The 20,233-nt window shown below is 41.2% G+C and overlaps 2 protein-coding genes across 2 annotated transcripts; both read left to right on the top strand.

Annotated features, from left to right (window-relative positions):
- The first annotated feature begins 8,476 nt into the window (after positions 1–8,476).
- On the top strand, positions 8,477–9,067 carry LOC128097003 (interferon alpha-12-like). Its single transcript, XM_052717210.1, has one exon. The coding sequence runs from the start codon at positions 8,477–8,479 to the stop codon at positions 9,065–9,067; it is 591 nt and encodes a 196-aa protein (XP_052573170.1).
- A 10,515-nt stretch (positions 9,068–19,582) lies between these two features.
- LOC128097284 (interferon alpha-12-like) lies at positions 19,583–20,155 on the top strand. Its single transcript, XM_052717687.1, is given in 1 exon segment — positions 19,583–20,155. A coding segment is annotated over 1 exon segment (573 nt).
- Positions 20,156–20,233: the final 78 nt, after the last annotated feature.

Here is a 20,233-nt window from a genome sequence, read left to right on the forward strand (position 1 = left end):
GAGTCACATGGTACTTGGAAAATGGCATCACATTGGCATCAGGATCTCCACACACAGATGAAGAAGGAACCAGCATTCAGGGTAGGGGTCATTGTTACAGATTGAAGAACACTGTGGACATCAGTGGTAAAAGGTTAGACAGGGAGGGAGATGTCTACATTAGTCCTGAATTTGGGGGAATAGTGAGGCACAACCCCATGTCCTTCAGGAATTGGTTCCTGAGAGAGAGCAATATCAGCGAAGCTCTGTCAACTGTGATGAGTCACCCATGGGAATAAACAGAAAAACGTCTTCTGCTTCTTCATTCTGAGGAGCCTCTGTGTTATGAAGGCTCTGCCCAATCTCTACACAGTAAAGGAAACTCATAGACTCTCTCGTGACTGTGAGGAAATACTTCCACAGGATCACTGTCTACCTGACGGAGAAGAAACACAGCCCCTGAGCCAAAGTGGAGAGGACACTCCTGGGCTGGACCCTGCACCTCACTGCACAAATTCTGCTCTCTCAATGCTCTCATTCATTTCAGTATCCTTCAACCAACCTTCCTGGATGTTTCATCAGTTATGAGCAGTACTTCATAATATTGTAGAGACATTTGCCTCTAGATTCATCCAGCTATTTCTATTTAAATGTGTAAATATATGTGCAAAACTTTATTTAAGTATGAAATTTAAGTTATAATACTATGTGAAATTTTACATATTCTTTAATATAACTAAACATTTTCCTTTTATGGAATAAAATTATTTTTCTGTGACATCAAATATTATTAGTTTTGTATCTATCCATTCTTATATCTTTTCATACTATAAATTTTATTAAAACTGACACATTACATCATAAGAATTGAACCCATTTATAGGGTACATTATACTGGTTAGTTTTATGTCCACCAGATTCAAGCTAAAGTTATCTGAATGGACTGAATATCAAAAGAAATGCCTCCATGTGATGGCTCTTCAAGTAAGTCTGTAGGGAAATTTCTTAATTAATACTCGAAGAGAAGGTCCTGTCCCATTCTGGGAGGTTCCATCCTTAAGCGGATGGTCCTAGCTCTGTAAGAAAGCAAGCTGAGAAATCCCTGAGAAGCAAGCCAGTAAGCAGTACCCTTCCATGGCTTCTGCATCAGTGTCTTCCTGCCAGTTCCTGCCCTGTTTCAAGTTTTTGTTCTGACCTCCCTTGATGATGAACAGTGCTGTGGACAAGTAAGTCAAAACCACCCTTTCCCCTCCAAGTTGCTTTGGTCATGGTGTTTCATCGGAATAATAGTAATCCTAAGACAGAAATTGGTCCCAAGATTAAGGGGGCATTCATGTGACAGGTCTGATCATGAGTTTTGGGAAAGATTGTGGAAAGACTTTGGAACATGGGGCTAGAAAAGCCATTGAGTGTTCATAGCTTGGTTATCTGTTCCATGGGAGCTTGGAAGATAAGAATGTTGAGAGCTGCCGGGCAGTGGTGGCACATGCCTTTAATCTCAGCACTTGGGAGGCAGAACCAGGAGGATCTCTGTGAGTTCGAGGCCAGCCTGGCCTACAGAGTGAGATCCAGGACAAGCACCAAAACTACACAGAGAAACCCTGTCTCGAAGAAAAAAAAAAGAAAAAAAGAATCTGATTCTGGTTAGCCAGCAGAAATAACCAGCTGTGATTAACATGATACCAAAACCATTACAAGGAAACCTTGATTTTACTGAGACATTTGATGTTGGTGAGAAGGAGCTGAGATATCAGGGGAGGTTTAAAAAAAAAAGACCACTGTGTAACAATCATTGAGCTGGTGCTGGCTTGGAAGGCATGATGGTGTCAGCAGGTTATCTCAAGGTTGGCATTCTGTGGTACAGCTGGAGTCCCTCAAAAGAGCCCTGAGAGGCTACTCGTAAAAGTTCCGCGCTATTTCTGCAAGAGACTCCAGCCTTTTGGAGATGCCAGTACCTTGGGGGCTCCACAAGGAGAGCAGCAGGTGTGTATTGGAGCTGACCTGAGCCTAGGGATCAAGCTGTGTGTGCTGCAGGGGGTGGATCTGGAGAAGAGACCCAAGCCCTGAAGAAGATAGTGAGTGAATCTCAGATATTGGTCATTGAGTTCTTTGCACTGTTGGTGTTTGATTTGGCTTTGTTCAGATTGTGACTGTGTTCTACTTCTTCCCTCTAAAGTAAGAAAGTGTTTAATTTGTTTTTGATATTTAGAGGAGCCCACAATTGAGATACCTTGGGTTTTAAGTGAGAATTTGGATATTTTTAAAATTTGTATACCTTCATTTATTTTTATTTTATGAATGTTTTCACCTCATGTATGTTTGTTTGTCACACATATGTCTGTTTCCTGTGGAGGTCAGAAGGGAGCATCAGATCCTATTGAATAGGAGTTACAGGTGGCTGTGAGCCACTTTGTGGGTTCTGGGAATCAAACCCAGGTCCTCGGTGAGAGAAGTCAATGCTCTTCACTATTGAGCCCCCCTCCTGTCCCTGAGTTTGGATATTTTAAAGAGACTTTAAAATTTTAAGTGAGTGAATGCTTAAAAACTCTGTCACTCTTAAAACATGGACTATTTTATATTGTGATGTTCATATTAATGTGACTGTGGGGATGAACAAGAAAAGGGAAGGCTGGGCCATAACAGTGATGTGTTTCCGTGTCTTGTTGTGAAGGGGTTTGGTGTGTTGGCTAGTTTTATGTCAATGTGGCAGAAGCTAAAGTCATTTGAGAACAGAAAACCTCAATTAAGGAAATTCCTCCACATGCTGGGGTTATATACAAGCCTGTGGGGCATCAATTAGTAATGATGTAGTGAGTGGTGCTGTTCCTGAGCTGATTGTCCTAGCTGTATAAGCACACTGAGCAAGGCCTGAGGAGCAAGCCAGTAAGCAACACTCCCCCATGGCCTCTGCATTAGCTCTGCTTTCCAGTTCTTGCCCCTTTTGTGTTCCTGACCTTTGATGATAAACTGTGATGTGAAGTGAAATTCTAGTAAGCCCTTTCCTACCCAAGTTACTTTGGTCATGGTGTTTCATCACAGCAAAAGCAACCCGAATTAAGACAATGTTAAAATTTTGTGGTTCTTAAATATAAGCAAATCCAACCATCTTGTCATTACCATTCCATTATAGATAAAAATCCTAGAATCTTGTCCTCTAGTATTTATAAAATATATAGTGAAGTAGCACTCTGTGTAGTCAATATGTTGTACAACAGTAAGCTAGAAACGCTGGCTCCTATCAAATTGTGACTTGGCACAATTTTTACAATTTGTATCTGTTCTTTCGTAATTTCATATATCAATGCAATGTATGTACATTATATCCACGATTTCCTGTCTGAATTGAAATATTCCTAGAGCTTCCCATCACATTCTCATCCCAACTTCATCTCTTTTTCTTTTCTTTGTTTTCCTTTTATTATAGCCCAGTTACACCAATTAGTGCATCTCATATTTGCATATGTATAGGGTAATATACACTGAAGAATGTGTCATCTACTGTAGGTCACACTACCATTGGCCATCACTGCCAGTGGGACTTCAGATTGGGATGGAGCATTGTGAGTCCCTTCCCTGTAAAAGCTGGAATGTAGAGTGGCTTCACTTGTATAGATCTCTTGCACACAATCACAACTGTCTTGATTTCATGAGTGCCCTGTCATGTCCAGAGATAATTTGCAGCAATCTTCCCCAACTTCTGGCTTTACCATTTTTCTGCCATTTCTTCTGCAATATTTCCTGGGCCTTGATTAGAGAAGGAGGTGTGATATTGACATTGCCTGTTGCTTAGATGAGTAGATATACCCATTTCTCACTTCTCATTCATTGATGGTAAAAGCCTAAATCTTTACACTTCTCCAGAATAGAGTATTTTTCTGTATATTGTAACCAGCATGCTGTGCAGCAGTAAGCCAGAATATAGTGATATGTAAAGTAAAGCCTTTATGTCTGGTTTTAAATGAAATATATGGTAAAGCCTTTTTGTCTGACTTTGGGTGAAGTATTTCAGTAAAGCCTTTGCTGTGTTTGGGTTGATCGACAGAGGCTGAGAAATTGTCTTGAAACTGTTTAAGCCTTGAAGAAATGTTGTCTCTTTGGAGAACCTGCACTTGGTGCTCTGTGAGAGCTTGCAGCTGCACGGACCTAGGTCCTAAGACACTCCTGGCAAACCTGGAGTTCATACTTTTGATGATGGCTAGCCATAGTCAAAAGGGAATGAGATTTGTGTGGGTTGTCTGCTTTCATGGTCAGCAAGAACAAGTAAACCCTGGTAGCTAGAACCTTTCCCATCCCGTGTTAACTTTGGATATGCTTGAACAAAGTAACTGGAGTGAGCTAGCTGGGTTTCAGTCTTTTCCAAGAAGGCTGAACCCCTCTGCTCCTTTGGAAAATGAAGGCTTAGCATCTTGTCAAGCTTCTCCCTATACTGCAGCAGCTATAAAGATATCAAACAATACCAGAAAGTCTTGCTCCTGTGAAATTGTGACTTAGTCCTCTTTGACCAACTGTCCTAGGCTTGTTTGCCTCTGGCTTCCCTGACCTATTGTTCAACTCTCAAGTCTTGTGCATTTAACTGAAAACAAACATCTTTCACATGATCAACTACAGCATGACCTTCTAGAATTTATGATACTTAAACCAAGAAGAGATGACTTCCAGTATGAGTTCTGACATCATCATTGAAGCCCTCTCTCATGGAGTAAGGTTGAAAATAAGAGGGCTAAGGATGAGATTTCACTGTGCAACAGAAAGAATTTGAGAGCTACTGAGTAAGTTCCATGATATTAGAAGTAACACCATTCTTGAGGCAGGCTCTGCACACACATACACACCAAGGAGGAACCAGCACTACAGGTCTGGGTGATTGTCACAGGTTGAAGAACACTGTAGACCTCAGTGCACAGGGGATGAGCAGAAAGAGGATATCACCACTGATCCTGACTTTGAGGGACCAAGGAAGCACAGCCACGAGGTTCTTGAGAGGAAGAATTTGTTCCTGAGATGAGAAATGTCAAAGAACCCCTTTGTAATGAGTCACCTATGGAAATAAATTGGAAAAGCATCATCTGGTTCTCCATTCTGAAGAGACTGTGCTATGAAGGCTCTGACCAATCACTACCCAGTTATAGAAGACCAAGGAGGAGCGGACTGGAGAGATGGCTCAGCGGTTAAGAGCACTGGCTGCTCTTCCAGAGGTCCTGAGTTCAATTCCCAGCAACCACATGGTGGCTCACAGCCATCTGTAATGAGATCTAGTGCCCTCTTCTGGCCTGCAGGGATTCATGCAAGCAGAGCACTGTATACATAATAAATAAATCTTTAAAAAAAAAAAAAAACAAAAAAAAAAACAGAAGACCAAGGAGCCATGGAGTATCACTTTCCACTTAAAGTAAGCAAGAAAACTAAGGACCAACTGTTGTCCTTTCAAGAGAAATACAAACATATTAAATGAATTAAATAATTCTCTGTGTGTGTGTGTGTGTGTGTGTGTGTGTGTGTGTGTGTGTGCCTGTACATGTATGCGTGTGCATGTTTTTCTACTCTGGTACAAAGCTGTGTTCTGGCAACTGAGGAATAATGGATTTTCAGAAAGAGTCCCAAACTAAGGGACTCTGCTATCAGTAGACCATCCCTATAAACATGCTTAACTGATTCCTACATTTCTTTCAACTTCCTAAACATTTGATATTTACAAGTTAGTCGTGTTACCCATGTGCATTCACAGGAATGACAGAAAGACAGACTTCCTGAGTAAAGATTCCAAGACAGACATCAGAAGGCCAAGGAGACTGAGGGAAGGAAAGGGCACTAGGAAAGGTCTGCACAGCCAGCCAGGGAAACCATCACCAGGGTCAGTAGACACAGTGATGAGGGGACAGGTTTCCAAAGAAATTATCAGCAGCTGAGAAGCAAATATTCCAGTTAGATGCAGACCCCTAGCTGCTGTAGGAGACGTTGAAGAGCTAGAACTGCTTCTCTTATGGTGTGACACAAACGTTGTTTACAGGGACTCAACCATATTGCAGTGTCCTGTGCATGAGGATAAACATCACATGCTGATTAAAATGATTATACATTTGGTATGACTGTAATAGTACTCATGGCATAGCATTTGAGATCCCAAGCCTTTGAAATCGAGTGTTCAGACACTTTACCTATGTGTGGTTTGGATATGGAGTGTCTCTCGAGGTTTCCTGTGCTGGAGGCTGGTACTCATGGGATCAGTGTTCACAGGGAACATGAGCCTTCATCATCCTCAAGGAACAAACTGTATCAGTGAAAGCCCGTTGATTCTTAGAGATGAGTGGACTACTAGGTAGTGAGGCTTTGCTGGAGGAAGGTTAGGGGCTCCATCTAAGGACACACTTCATCCCTGTCTGCATCTTTGGCCACCATGAAGTGAGTGACTTTGTGAGTCCCATTGTCTTCCTACTATGCGATGGATCCGAAAATCCAAGGAGTTAATGTTCAAACTTGTGAGACAAAATAAGTGAAAATTAACCTTTGACATTTTTAATAGCTTATCACTCTTGTGTATGTGAGTGTGTTTCTATGAATGTATTTGTGTGTGACTATACATGTGTATCTGTTTGAGTGTGTGTGCATGTGTGTCTGTATGTGTGTATGTGTGTTTGTGTATATATGTGAGAAAGTATGTATATGAATGTGTGTGTAAGGATATGCATGTGTGTTTCTGTGTGTTAGTTTGTGTGTGTTGTATACATATATATGTGGAATATGGGATTGTGCATATGTGTGTTTGTGCAAATGTATGTATGTGTGGAAATTTGTGTGTGTGTGAGAGTGTTTATGTTTGAATGATGGTATATATTTGTATGTGTGGGAATGTGTACGTTGGTGTGTGCTTGAGTGTTTGGGTGTGTCTCTCTGTGCACATGTGTTGAAAATCTGTCTTATGTGTGACTCTGTGTGCGTACATGTGTATGGGAGTGTGTTTATGTGTATATCTATTGTGGGAATATGTTTATGTGTGTGTGCATATGTGTGTTTATGTGTGAGTGTGGAATGTGTGTATTTGTGTGTAATATGCATGCATTTGTGTGTGTGAGTATGGGTGCACATATTTGTGTGTGTATTTGTGTGTTTCTCTGTGTCTGTATGTATGTGTGTAAGCATGTGTGTGCATTTGTGTTTATGTATATCTGTGTGTGTGAGTGTAAGTGTATGTGTATGTGGGTGTGTGTGGATGGTAAGTGTGTATCTATGTGACTGTGTTTGTATGTTTGTGTGCATGTGTACATGACAGTATGTGTCTGTGTGTATCCATATTGATGAATGAGCAAGTGTGTGTACCTGTGTGAGTGTGTAAGTGTGTGATGGTGTGTGGGTGCTGTGTGTGCATGCATACATTGAGGACATGTGTGTAGGTATAATTTTGCCAAGTGTGAACTTGTGGTCAGAGTCCAGTTTACAGGAGTCAGTTTTCTGTTTCAGCCACTGGCTCCAGGAAACAAACTCAGCTCATCAAGCTTGACCAGCAAGCCTTTACACATGCAGACCTCAGGGTGGCATGACAATCATTGGGTGAATAAAGAAGATACACTGATGACTCAATTAACATCTTATATAAATTGATATAAGAGTTAATAAAAGCAATTTGAAGAAAATAACTTAATAAAGCCTTTAAACATTGGAAAATTTAAAGTATTTCATTAGCATCAATGCTTTTTTTTTCTTTTTTGATTTTTTAGACAAGATTTCTCCATGTAGCCCTGGCTGTTCTGAAACTCACTCTGTAGACCAGGCTAGCCTTGAACTCAGAGATCCACCTGCCTCAGCCTCTCAAATGCTGGGATTAAATGTGTGTACCACCACCATCATGGGCATCAATATTTTAATTTAGAAACAATTTGGACCACACTTTACATTATGATTTAAACATATATGAAAATAATATAAATAAAACAGAAATTATGGTAAATGAATTTCAATAATTTTTTTTTTGGTTTTTAGAGACAGAATTTTTCTGTGTAGCTTTGTGCCTTTCCTGGAACTTGCTTTGGAGACCAGGCTGGTGTCGAACTTACAGAGATCCGCCTGGCTCTGCCTCCCAAGTGCTGGGATTAAAGGCCACCACCGCCCGGCTAATTTCAATAACTTCTAAATACAATTTTTAGAGAAAATTTTGTCTTTACAATAGATGTGTAAATTTTAAACAAAGAGTAAATCTGTGGTGTAATAGTTAACGACAATTCTATTTAGAAAAAGAAAGTTGTAAAACAGCTTTCTGAGGGCAGCAGTGAAAGGGGAAGCAAAGATGAAAACCAAAATGGTTTAGAAAAAACCCGAAAAGAAGCAGAGAATGAGTTAAACAAAGTGAAAGACAACTGGAAAGTAGGGGAGGGCATTCAGAAAATGGAAACCAGTGTTTTTCCCTATTTAAGACAGATGCACATAGCAAGGCCTTCAGAGACCCTAAAGGGGAAGGTTCAGGACCACAGAGCCCAGAGGACCAGCAGCATCTGGAACATTCACAATGGCCAGGCCCTGTGCTCTCCTGACATTCCTCATGGTGATGCACTACTGGTCAAGCTGCTGTCTGGGATGTGACCTGCCTCAGACTCATCACCTCAGGAGCAAGGGAGCCTCCACACTCCTGGCACAAATGAGGAGACTCTCCCCTCTCTCCTGCCTGAAGGACAGAAAGGACTTTGTATTCCCTCTGGAGAAGGTGGATGCCCAGCAGATCCAGAAGGCTCAAGCCGTCCATGTCATGGGTGAGGTGACCCAGCAGGTCCTGACCCTCTTTACCTCGGATGAATCATCTGATGCTTGGGAGACAACCCTCCTAGACACATTTCGTGATGAGCTCAAGGAGCAGCTCAAAGACCTGCAAGCCTGTCTGATGCAGCAGGTGGATGTGCAGGAACCTTCCCCGAGCCCGGAAGACTCCCTGGTGGCTGTGAGCAACTACTTCCACAGGATCACTATCTACCTGAAGAAGAAGAAACACAGCCCCTGTGCCTGGGAGGTGGTCAGAGCAGAAGTCAGGAGAGCCCTGTCTTCCTCAGCCAATTTGCTGACAGGATTGACTGAGGAGAAGGAGTTAAGTCCTGAGCCAAAGTGATGAGAACTTTCCTGGGCTACAAGACTGCATAAATTCTCCTTTTAAAACTCTCATTTATTTTTGACATGAATTCAACCAACCTGACTAGATGTTTTGGCAAAACAGCACAAATTTTATATGTATGTAAAGGAATTTGTTTCTGCATCCATTTGGGTATCTCTGTGTATTATACTTGTATTTATTTTTACTATTTATGTAATTTAAGTTATTTAAGTTAAATCTTGCAGTTTTGTATTTTCTTTAATGTAGCAAACCATCACTTGCAATTAAATTGTTTTGAATCCCATTCAATTTTGTTGTATAAAACACTTTTGATTTGTTAATTCTGTAACTTTTCAAATTTTTCCAGTCTTTTAGAGTTGATACTCTAAACCATAAAAATTTTACAAATGGACAGAGTGTTGAAAAATTGCACTGGATACAAGTGTTCACTGCATAGAGTTTAGACAAACCCTAAATCTATGTCCCTAATTCTCCCAGTATATGGTATTCTCTGTATGTAAAGCCAGCATACTGCCTGGTAGGAAGCCAGAGAATCTTGCTCCTGTCACATTGTGACTTAATATTCTTTGACATATATTTCCTAGAGGAATCCTCCCTCTGACCTCCATGACCTCTGGTACCTTTCATCTACTCTCAACTTCTATGAGTTTAACAGTTTTGGGTTCCGAATATGAATGAGATCATCATGTACAGTGATAGAAACAGATCACAGAAAAGTGATTAGCCTTCCTGAATACCACAGACAAACACACCAAGAAGAAATCAGGAAATCAACCCCATTCATACAGCCTCATGAAACATCCCTGAAATAAATCCCACCAGGGAAGTGAAATGCCTCTAAAATTAATCCTTTGCAACACCACTATTCCCTCTCAATTTTCATGGGTTTTTCTTCTCCTACTACTCTTCCTCCTCCTCCTTCCACCCTTCTTCTCTTGGAGCTTCCAGTAGTGCATGGATAGAAGGCCATCTCCTGGAGCCTAGGTAGCCTCTCTCAGGGGCCCCAACCCTGAGGACAACTGAATCTCTCTCTCAGAAGCTATCAACTGCCACAGTTCCTCAGCTAGAAGGGAACGCTCCTCCATTTTCCAAGCTGGGATTTTGTCCACCCTGGGTTTGTCCATTCAGTCATAGCCACTCTTGGTTCATTAGTGCAACTGCCCTGCTGTGTCCGAGAACACTGCTTTGCTATGGTCCTCATCCACTGCCTCTGGATCTTACAATTCTTCTGCTCCTTCTTCTGCAATGATCCTCGAGGCAGGAAGTCAGCCCTTTATTTTGTGTTCATGGATCAGTTGTGGGTCCCTGTGTTTATTGCCATTGACTGTGAGAGGCTTCTGTGGTAAGGGGTAGTAATCCTGCAGTAACGCTCTCGTAGACATATAGCTGTAATGTGAATTCAGGTATTGTGACACTACAACACTGCTTTTATGCTTTGATATCTTCATGTTTCCATATGTGTTTTAAAAGTGATACCTCTGGGAGAAACATAATTTAAATTTTGTATTATGTCATGGATTTAATAGGAATGACCCCCATTGACCTATGTGTTTGAATGCTTGGCCCATGGGGAGCGGCACTGTAGGAGGGGCAGCCTTGTTGGAGTAGGTGTGGCCTTGTTGTACGAAGTGTGTCACTGTGGAGGTGGACTTAGAGGTCTTATATGCTCAAGCTAGGCCTTGTGTGGCAGTCTCCTGCTGCTGCCTGTGGATCAAGGTGTACAATTCTCATGTCCTTCTCCAGTACCATGTCTGCCTGCATCCTGCCATGAAGATAATGTTGGGAACTGAAACTGCAAGGCAGCCCCAGTTAAATTATTTCCTTTATAAGAGTTGTTGCGGTCATGGTGTCTCTTCAAAGCAATAGAAACCTTAACTAAGACAGATTGCATTGAACCTGAAGATCCCTAGGATATAGAGTCACTTTCATAGCATCATTGTATTTAATCAACATAGATCTTTTCCACTGAATCTTAGTAGGTAATGTTTTTGCTGCTGCTGTCTCATTTGGATGACACACTGGTTCCTTTCTTCAGCTTCATTTCCAATGACATCATATTTTGGTTCATTGCCACAGCCAACATCAGGGTTTTCTTCCTAGGAAATTAGAAAAGAGAAATACAGAAGACACGGAGACTTCTATAGTCAAACCAACACTTCACGAAAAGACAGGAAGAGTGACTGGAAAAGTATAGACAGTTGAAGTACTGAAAGCCTTCACTGTCTTTGAAAATAGCCTGAACCTCTCTACAATTAGACACATTGGAACTGTGTATTAGCCACTGAAATCAATAAGGAATTGATGGTTTAAAAATACTTTATATAGGGATCAGTGTCCTAGCCCAACACTGAAGGGGAAGTATATATAAACATATATATTACATATGATGCACTATTTAATAGCAGCACATGCTATATATAATAATGTACATATATGTGCACACAGCTTTCTTTCTGATATACTCCCAGTACCTGCCTGCTTTCCCAGACTCGATCTTTCAGCCTCATAGACCGGAGGTTTCCTCCTCCCTGATGTGGGAAAACAGTATTTGCTCCTCATTCTCTCGTCATCAACAAGCTCTGCCATTCTATAACTGATATCTATTACATCTTGCCTTCTGACTATTATATTTGTGGAAATGCATAACCACCAGCTGAAATAGAATATGAAGCAATAATGTAAGAAGCTCTCATGTGAGAGTTTCCTCTTTTTTTTTTTTTTTTGTCGTTTTGTTTTGTTTTGTTTTAATCAGAGTGTTCTTAAAGACCTAATGCTACCTGTGACCAAAAACAGAGAGAGGGGTAGGGGGAAGCAGAGGGTGGGAAGAAGAAGAGGCAGTGGGAGGGAGAGGGGAGAGGGAGAGGGAGGGAGAGGTGGAGGGGGAGGAAGAGAGGAAACAATCTGCCATGCTTGCAAACATTTAGAGAGGAAGAGAGCCCTCTACTGGCCATCACTTTCAAAGAAGAAACTTTAATTCTGGTGTGTTTTCTTTAGAAATTTTTTCCTAGAAGAGTTTTCTTCATAACTAAAACAGGCATTTTCCCCAGAAGAACTGACATCAGTTTGGAAGACTCAATTCCCTTCACTTCTCATCTGAGGGAGGGAGCACCCTTCCAGTTCCACACGGGTCATGCCTTCTGGACAATGGTCTGCTCAACATGCACAAAACAGTCACTAAGGCTTTTTCCCCTCTAGTCTTCTCTAGAGGAGGTTCTCTGGAGAAGGAGGAGTCTGTGTGCAGTCCCCTCAGTTGATAATTACAACCAAGCTCTGTGTCTGACCTCACATCATTTTGACCAGTAGGTAAAGCATTTGGAATGTGTCATGTAACTGAGCAAACCATGCCCCAGCTAGGAATGATGTAAAATAATGTCTGAACTCACAGAAGAGATTCTTCCCCTGCTGCTCTGCCTACTGAGACCAGCAACAATGGGCTTGGTAAATGCACTGATTTATGACTGTTGTTTGAACAATGACTTCAAAAGTTCAGATTACCTCTCCACAATAGAACATGTCACAAGGGGCAACCTGAATCCTTGTTATAGACAATATTACAGTCACTTTTAACTGGTACAGAATGAACTAGTTCTTATTCATACTGGATTAAGATCTGTGTTTTACAGGGTCACAGATCAACAGCCCAGAGTATCTTGACCCAACAGCCCCTTTGCATTCTTCAGTACAGATGTAGGGAAGAAGACAATGTCTGTCTGTAGGTTTAGCTGCCACGGAAACCCTAGAGTTTCATCCACTTCATATATACATATATATAATACCTTGGGAATTTCACATCATGCACCCCAATCCTGCACCCCTCGCAGCACTCCCATATCTATCACTCACCCCTTCAGCATTATTAACCTCCGACAGAAATTAATTAAAAACAAAATGAAACAAACATAAAAATCCACCTCAATCCACTGTCTTTCCCACTTCCCCAACCCTTCTTCATTTGTCCTAATGACATCAGGAGATTCAGTACGTCACACAGTATACCTTTTACTTCAATCAGTCTCACCCTCAAAAGTTCTTTGCAGTGAGTCATTGGTCTGATTCATGGCCTCTGGTCTCTGGCACACCATCATTACTAGATCCTACAGAAACTCCCCTCATATCCTGTTATTGCCCCAAGTCAGTAATAGAGATGCTGGGGTTATTGTTCTACAGGACCAGTCCTCTCAGATCATAAATGGGATAGATGATAGGGTGGGCCAACCCAATGGCTAGGATGTGGGTCTAAGTGGTAGCTGAACTCCTCAGTTTGGGCAGCTGGGACCAGGCCCCTCAGGTGAGGGTTAGAGACAGCTCTTCTACACCAGTGCCATTGGGGCCAGCTCTCCAATGCCCACAGTGAGGGGTGTGGTGCTATATATCTCATGAGGGACTGGGCCAGCTCTCCTGCTGAAGTGTCCAGTAAGGGGCAGAGCTAGCCATCCCAGGGCCAGTGAAAGGCAAGGTGGGCTCAGCATGGCTCTTGGATTTCAACATGTACAGTTCTTATGGATCTCTGTGGTAACAGGGCCCATGGACATCAACACAGACACCAGCTGCAGCAGGACTATGGACCCAGACATGGCCTTCAGCAGTAGCTCAGGCCCACGTGTCTCATCAACTCCTTCTTTTTGCGGGGGCAGGGTGATTTCTGAGAGATCAGAGAGACAGAGCAAGCTGCTGCTAACTACACCTTGCCAGCTTTTCAGCTGATTCTGTTTCCTCAAATTGGAAGCCTCTGAGTCCTCATCCAATTGGATATCAGTTGAACTGCTGCTAAAAGTCTAAAAGCTTAAAAAGCCTCTAGTTCCTGGTCCTTATGCCTTATATACCTTTCTGCTTCTAGTCATCACTTTCTGGGATTAAAGGTGTGTGTCACCATACCTGGATGTTTTCAATGTGACCTTGAATTCACAGAGATCTAGATGGACCTCTGCCTCCTGAATGCTAGGATTAAAGGCATGTGCTACCACTGCCTAAACTCTATGTTTAATATAGTGTCTGTTCTGTTCTCTTACCCCCAGATAATTTTATTGGGATGCACAATATATCAATCACATTTCCCCTTTTTTGTTTAAAAAAGAAAGTTGCTGGGCAGTGGTGGCACACACTTTAATCCCAGCACTCAGTAGGCAGAGGCAGGTGGATCTCTGTGAGTTTGAGGCTAGCCTGGTCTACACAGTGAGTTCTAGGACAGGCTCCAAAGCTACACAGAGAAAGCCTGTGTGGAAAAACTTAAAAAAATGAAGTTATAACTAATAAAAGAAAAAGTATATCCAATAAGTATATACAATATATACAGTCAAGAATTACATTAACAATGTCTAATCCATTAATATTTGACAGATTCAGACAGAAAACTCCATTATATACATTAACAATGTCTAGTTCATTATCATTTGACAAATTCAGAAAAAATGTGATTACTTATTCTATTTAAAACAAGTAGTTCCTGTTTAAAAGTAGATTCAATAATCCACCTTTTTATCTTATCATATCCGTATTCTCTTTTTACTTTTTTAATTAGATTAAAAAATCTACCTTTTATCTTATCATTTCTTTATCTTCTTTTCCTGTTTTCAGATTAGATTCAATAATCTACCCTTTTATATATACTCTTTTTTCTTTTTCTGTTTTTCATCAACTCATTCATAAGAGTAACTAGTCAACTACAAATTCCTCCCTTGTGTCAGGTCTTGACTTCATAGTCAGGAGAAAGTTGTCATTGCCACTTTGGATGTGGAACATGCCCACATGAATGTTGCCATGTTGGAGTAATCGGGAGAAGCACAAGAATAGATAAAGGAGTTTAGAATATGTAGAGACAGACACTGTGGAGTGTGTACTAGGGGGAAATTGATTGATAGAAAAGATGATCTGCAGAGCTTGTAATTGAAGAAGACTCTGTCAGGGAGTATGATTACTGATGAACCAGAATCTCTGTGTCATTGTGCAACATCATTTAGATATGATTTTCTGCATTCTTTTCTTGATGCTTATTTTTAAGGTAATTTTAGTCATTCTTATGTTTATATAATAGAATAAATTACTGTGAAGCAGTTCCATAATATCACCTTGCCCAGAAAACATTTATAGCCATATCATTAGATATAATAATCTTCTTTGGTTCAATAGAATTGGGGAATCAAGAGACAGGAATAGAAGAACTGAGACAGGACCATGATGTGAGGAGAGCATCTTAGTTAGGGTTTCTATTGCTGTGAAGAGACACCATGACCATGGCAACTCTTACAAATGAAAACTTTTTTTTTTTTTGGTTTTTTCGAGACAGGGTTTCTCTGTGTAGCTTTGCGCCTTTCCTGGAACTCGCTTTGGAGACCAGGCTGGCCTCGAACTCACAGAGATCTGCCTGCCTCTGCCTCCCGAGTGCTGGGATTAAAGGCGTGCACCACCACCGCCCAGCCAAATGAAAACTTTTAATTGGGACTAGCTTACCATTTCAGAGGTTTAGTCCATTATTATCCTGGCAAGAAACATGGTGTCATGCAGGCAGACATAGTGCTGGATGCTGCAGGACATAGAAATATGAAGTAGGAATTCAGCTGACTACAGCAAAAGCTAATACCTGGAAGAAGCCAAGGGTTTTTCCAGAGGATAAAGCCAAGTCTTAAGGAGTCTTGGTGAATAGGAAGAGTCCATAACCCCTTTCTTCTACCCTTTCTTCTTCTACCCTTGTCTCTAAAACTAGAACCATGTGGCCAAAGATGCCAAGTTCTGCTACTTACTGGGGCTGCAACTTGGCCCCCTTGTTCAATTACATCTTCACCAACTTTCTCTTTTCCATTATTTCCTTTGCCTCCTAAGCTTGGTTGTCCTGAACCTGGATCTGTAGACCAGGCTGGCCTCAAACTCAGAGATCCTCTTGCCGCTGTCTCTGGGATTAAAGGTGTGCCCACCATACTCAGATCTAAGCTTTTCTTTAATTCTTTTTCACAAGTTGGAATCTTAGCTGGGTGAGATCTTGCCTTGAGGTCACTACTCCCTTTATTCCATTTCTTAATCTGTTTATGTCCTTGAACATATGACTTAGGTCCCTTCCACTTCTGTGGCACTCCTTTTCTTCTCACATAGTATATCTTGTATTTTTCCTTTCTCAGCTTGTTCCTTTTCATTATTAAGACTTCCTCTGCCAGCAGAATTAATCTAAAACTCTTTACCCTACACTCAGGGAGATATTTTGGACAAGGACAAAAAGCAGCAAGTTCCACCATGAGGATCACATCTACAAAGTCATGTTCTAGTAATGGAGGAGAAATGGACTTTCAGGCAGACACAGATTAAAGGACTCTGCTATCACTAGACCAGCCCTGTGATACATGCTTAACAGGTTCATATAATTTTCCCCTTTCTAATATTTGAAACTCAAGCATCAGTCATGTCACCTTTGTGGATCTAAGGAATAGCAGAAGCACAGACTTCCTGCATAAGGATTACAAGACTGAGCATTCAGAAGATCATGGAAGAGGGGATTAAATGGCACTAAGAAGGGTCTGAACAGCAAAGAAATCATCACCAGGGTCAGTAGATACAGAGATGGGGGGATTAGTTTCCAAAGTCTCTGACAACAGTGTATGCCTCTAAAGTAGAAGAAACTGAAATTATCAACAGCAGAGAAGCAAATATTGCAGGTAGATACAGTTTGGAGGTGAGGGGAATAGTGACTCTAGTGTTCTTCTATGCAGAAGGGCTTTTTACATAATCTAAAACAATATAACATTATTTTTGTGGTTATTTAAATTAATTTATTTATTATTTACAGAATGAAGACAAAGACTTTGAATTTCCAAACACACAGAAATGACCCTGCAGATCCCTAGCTGCTGTAGGAGACATTGAGGAGCTAGAACTGCTTCTCTTATGATGTGACACAAATGTTGTTTACAGGGACTCAACCATATTGCAGTGTCCTGTGCATGAGGATAAACATCACATGCTGATTAAAATGATTATACATTTGGTATGACTGTAATAGTACTCATGGCATAGCATTTGAGATCCCAAGCCTTTGAAATCGAGTGTTCAGACACTTTACCTATGTGTGGTTTGGATATGGAGTGTCTCTCGAGGTTTCCTGTGCTGGAGGCTGGTACTCATGGGATCAGTGTTCACAGGGAACATGAGCCTTCATCATCCTCAAGGAACAAACTCTATCAGTGAAAGCCCGTTGATTGTTAGAGATGAGTGGACTACTAGGTAGTGAGGCTTTGCTGGAGGAAGGTTAGGGGGCTCCATCTAAGGACACACTTTGTCCCTGTCTGCATCTTTGGCCACCATGAAGTGAGGAACTTCATGAATCACATGGTATTCCCACTGTACCATGGATCCAGAAATCCATGGATATAATGTTCTAAAGTTGTGAAACAAAGTAAGTGAAAATTTAACTTATTTTTTAAATTTTAATTTCTTATTACTCTTGTGTAAGTGTGTGAATATGTGTCCATATGTGTTTTTATATCTGTATGTGTGTGATGTGTATATGTGTCTGAGTTTGTATGTGTGTATGCATGCGTGTGTGAGAGAATGCATGTATGTGAGTGTGTGTGCAAGGATCTGCATGTGTATGTGTCTGTATGTGTGAATGTATGTGTTTTTCTGTGTGGATTTGTCTGTGTGTGAGTTTGTGTGTATGTTGGAATGTGAGTATCTGTGTGCATCTGAGTGTGTATGTTTGTCAGAATGAATGCATATGTGTGGGAGTACATATGTGTGAGTATATGTATATGTGTGTGTGTTATATGACTGTATGTGTGTTTATATGTGAATTATCATGTGTATGTACTTGTGTATTGTAGCTAGAGTTTTCCTGCCTGGCCCACAGTCAGGACAAATCTCTGTCACCCTCCAGTCCCACAGCCACTCAGACCCAACCAAGTAAACACAGAGACTTATATTGCTTACAAATTGTATGGCCGTGGCAGGCTTCTTGCTAACTGTTCTTACAGCTTAAATTAATCCATTTCCATTAATCTATACCTAGCCTCATGGCTCATGGCTTACCAGCATCTTCACATGCTGTTTCTCATCATGGCGGCTGGCAGTGTCTCTCTGACTCAGCCTTCCACTTCCCAGCTTTATTCTCCTCCTTGTCCCCCCTATACTTCCTGCCTAGCCAATGGCCAATCAGTGTTTTATTTATTGACTAATCAGCAACACATTTGCCATACAGACCATCCCACAGCAGTGTATATTGTGAGAATGTGTATATATGTGTGTATGTGTTTTAGTATATGTATATGTATATGTATATGTGTTTAAATGTCAAAATGTATGCCTTCTGTATGGCTGTGTGTGAATTTTGGAGTGTGTGTGTATGTTTGCATGTGTGTGGGAGTAGATGTGTGTGGGAGTGTGCATTTATGTGTATGTATTGTGTGAGTGTGTATATGCATGTCTTCATGTGTGTGTCTGGATATGTGAGTGTGTGTATTTGGGTGTGTATGTGTTCACTTGTACATGAGAGTTTATATCTGTGTGTGTTTCTTATGTCCTTCACTGTGTTTCTTGGTGTATGTACATGTGTGTACAATTTAGAGTGAGAGAGTGTACCTGTGTGTTTATGATAGTAAGTGTGATAGTATGTGTATGACCATGCATATCAGTTGGTGTGTATGTCAGGTTGTGTGTCTGTGTCTGTATGTGAACTTGTGTGTTTATGTGCAAGTATGAATGAGGAGGTGTATATAAATATGTAAATGTGTGTGTGTGTGTGTGTGTGTGTGTGTGTGTGATTATGTGTGTGAGACTGTGTTGTGTATGCCAAAGATTGCCTCTTTGTGTATGTGGTGGTCAGAGGCAAATGTACAGGGGGGAATTCTCTATTTCAACCACAGGATCAAGGAATCAGCCTCAGTTCAACAGCCTTGAACAGCAAGGATTTTATACAGTCATTGGTTAGATAACTAATTAACTGTGATGCTTAAATTAATCTTTTATATATATTTATATTACAATTATTGTGGGCTATATAAAGAACTAAATTTTAGCTGTTCAAATGTTGGAAAACGTTAAACTACATCTTTTTTAAATATATTTATTAGAAAAACTGCAGCATAACTTACATTATAATTTAAATACTTAACTAAATGATATAAATAAAAGGAAATAATTAATTATAAAATGAAATAGAAGATATCTGAGGAAATTTTGTCTTTGCAATAGATGCAAAAATTTCAAACAAAAATGTATAACCCTGGTGTAATACTTAATAACAATTACATTTTTAAAGAAAAAAAGTAAAGAAGCTTTGTGTGAGCAGCAGCAAAAGAGGAAGCAAAGAAGAAAATCAAAATGGTTTAGAAAAAATCCCAGACACAAAAGGAAAATGAGTTAAAATACTGAAAAAATAGTAGAAAAGAGAGGGGAGGGCAATCAGAAAATGGAAACTAGTGCTTTCTCTTATTTAAGACACATGGACCCAGCCAGCAGGGACTTCAGAGAACCTAGAGGGGAAGGTTTAGGACCACAGAACACAGAGGACCAGCAGCATCTGCCACATTCACAATGGCCAGGCCCTGTGCTCTCCTGACATTCCTGGTGGTGATGCACTCCTGGTCAAGCTGCTGTCTGGGATGTGACCTGCCTCATACTCATCACCTCAGGAACAAGAGAGCCTCTACACTCCTGGCACAAATGAGGAGACTCTCCCCTCTTTCCTGCCTGAAGGACAGAATGGACTTTGCATTCCCTCTGGAGAAGGTGGATGCCCAGCAGATCCAGAAGGTCCAAGCCATCCCTGTCCTGCAGGAACTGACCCAGCAGGTCCTGATCCTCTTCAGCTCAAAGGACTCATCTGCTGCTTGGGAGACAAGCCTCCTAGACACATTCTGCACTGGTCTCCACCAGCAGCTCAATGACCTGTAAGCCTGTCTGATGGAGCAGGTGGAGGTGCAGGAAACTCCCCTGAGCCAGGAAGACTCCCTGGTGGCTGTGAGGAAATACTTCCACAGGATCACTGTCTACCTGAAGGAGAAGAAACACAGCCCCTGTGCCTGGGAGGTGGTCAGAGCAGAAGTCAGGAGAGCCCTGTCTTCCTCAGCCAAGCTGCTGGCAGGATTGACTGAAGAGAAGAAGTAAGTCCTGAGCCAAAGTGGAGAGGACTCTCCTAGGCTAGGATCCTGCACCTCACTGCTCAGATTTGGCCTTCTCCAAGAT

The sequence above is a fragment of the Peromyscus californicus genome, unplaced genomic scaffold, assembly GCF_007827085.1.
Source record: "Peromyscus californicus insignis strain IS unplaced genomic scaffold, ASM782708v3 Scaffold_5__1_contigs__length_169319896, whole genome shotgun sequence".
NCBI classification, from domain to species: domain Eukaryota; kingdom Metazoa; phylum Chordata; class Mammalia; order Rodentia; family Cricetidae; genus Peromyscus; species Peromyscus californicus.